Raw genomic sequence first — 1,233 nt, 5'->3', positions numbered from 1 at the left:
TAATAATAATAATAATAATAATAATAATAATAATAATAATAATAATAATAATAATTTTCTTTAAGCTTGTCAACTTCTCATTGACTCTTCAGTGCCATCACAGGTGCTTCAGCATTACCACCTCCACACAGGTTTTGTGTTTCAGATCACCGTCAGCGGTGCTAAACAGGCCGCTAACTTGCCTGGGCTCCATTAAGCAATGCTCTCAGTGCATGTAGAGGCCAAAATTTATCGAACCAAAGGAGAGGTTTCGCTCATGGTGGGTTGGGTCGGTTGGAAACACAGACCAGGGGCAGAGACCCGTGGTCAAAGAGCTTGTACGGTAGAGAACCTTTTGAGGTCCAAACATCCGTTTTTGGGTCGTAGCACTCAAAGCAGTCCGAGTCCTCGATGACATCGTGGCCATTGAGGATGCGTCCGCCTGTGACGTAGAGCTTGTTGTTGATCACTGTGGCGCTGTGGTGCATTCTTCGCTCCTTCAGATTTGCACACTTGAAAAATTTGTTGGCTTTGGTGTCGTAGGCAATCATTCTCCTGGTATATCCTGAAAAATAATTTATTTTATTTTTTTTTTTTTGTGCATAGCCAAACTTTCTGGACACAATTTGTCTGTAGTTTACATTATTTATACTCACACACAAAAATCTGCTGGGTTATTTAATCTGTTTAGGACAGAAACTGGGTCAAAAATTGCTGTTGAGTTACAGAAGATACTGCGAAGGTGCCTCATTATTCTTCATTTTAAACTTTACTATGTGACATTTTAAACTGTACTCAACAGAAAGAAGAAATAGTAGAAATAATAACGTTAAAGTCACTGGATTAAGATAATGACAATAACTTGAGAACAAGGCTGTTGACTTGAGATAATATTAGACTTTTAGTTGCTAAGCAACTCACCATAAATTACAGATAAAGTCCAGGATTTACACTTTGACCAAAGAATTGGTAATAAAGTCGGTATAAAACTTCAAGTTTCAAGTGCATGCACTACATGGAGAGATAACAGGACTGAATTAAGAAAATACATTGATTGCTTGTGTAGTAATCCAAGCTAAGAGTTATTCTAATAAAGCAAAATTTGGGAATTTGTTGTTAGTCTCTTTAACAACAAATTCCACAACTCAGTTTTGTCCTGTTAAACACTAACCCGGGCTTGATCTGTCCACGACTAACGGGGAATCTTGTTAGTAAAGTAACTTGGAGTAAAGTGGATTATTCTAACCCAGCAAC

General features: G+C 37.8%; 1 protein-coding gene across 1 annotated transcript in view; it reads right to left on the bottom strand.

Moving 5' to 3' along the window:
• Nucleotides 1-34: 34 nt before the first annotated feature.
• The window catches only part of klhl38a (kelch-like family member 38a), a 14,954-nt gene continuing 13,755 nt past the window's right edge, over nucleotides 35-1,233 (bottom strand). The window contains exon 4 of the mRNA XM_015035426.1: nucleotides 35-544. Within this exon, the coding sequence (XP_014890912.1) occupies nucleotides 255-544 (290 nt within the window). The 3' untranslated portion in view covers nucleotides 35-254. The remainder of the gene's footprint in view (nucleotides 545-1,233) is intronic.

The sequence above is a fragment of the Poecilia latipinna genome, unplaced genomic scaffold, assembly GCF_001443285.1.
Source record: "Poecilia latipinna isolate Pla-1442-1.1 unplaced genomic scaffold, P_latipinna-1.0 Scaffold335, whole genome shotgun sequence".
Classification (NCBI taxonomy): Eukaryota; Metazoa; Chordata; class Actinopteri; order Cyprinodontiformes; family Poeciliidae; genus Poecilia; species Poecilia latipinna.
This window is presented reverse-complemented; position numbering and strand designations above follow the sequence as displayed.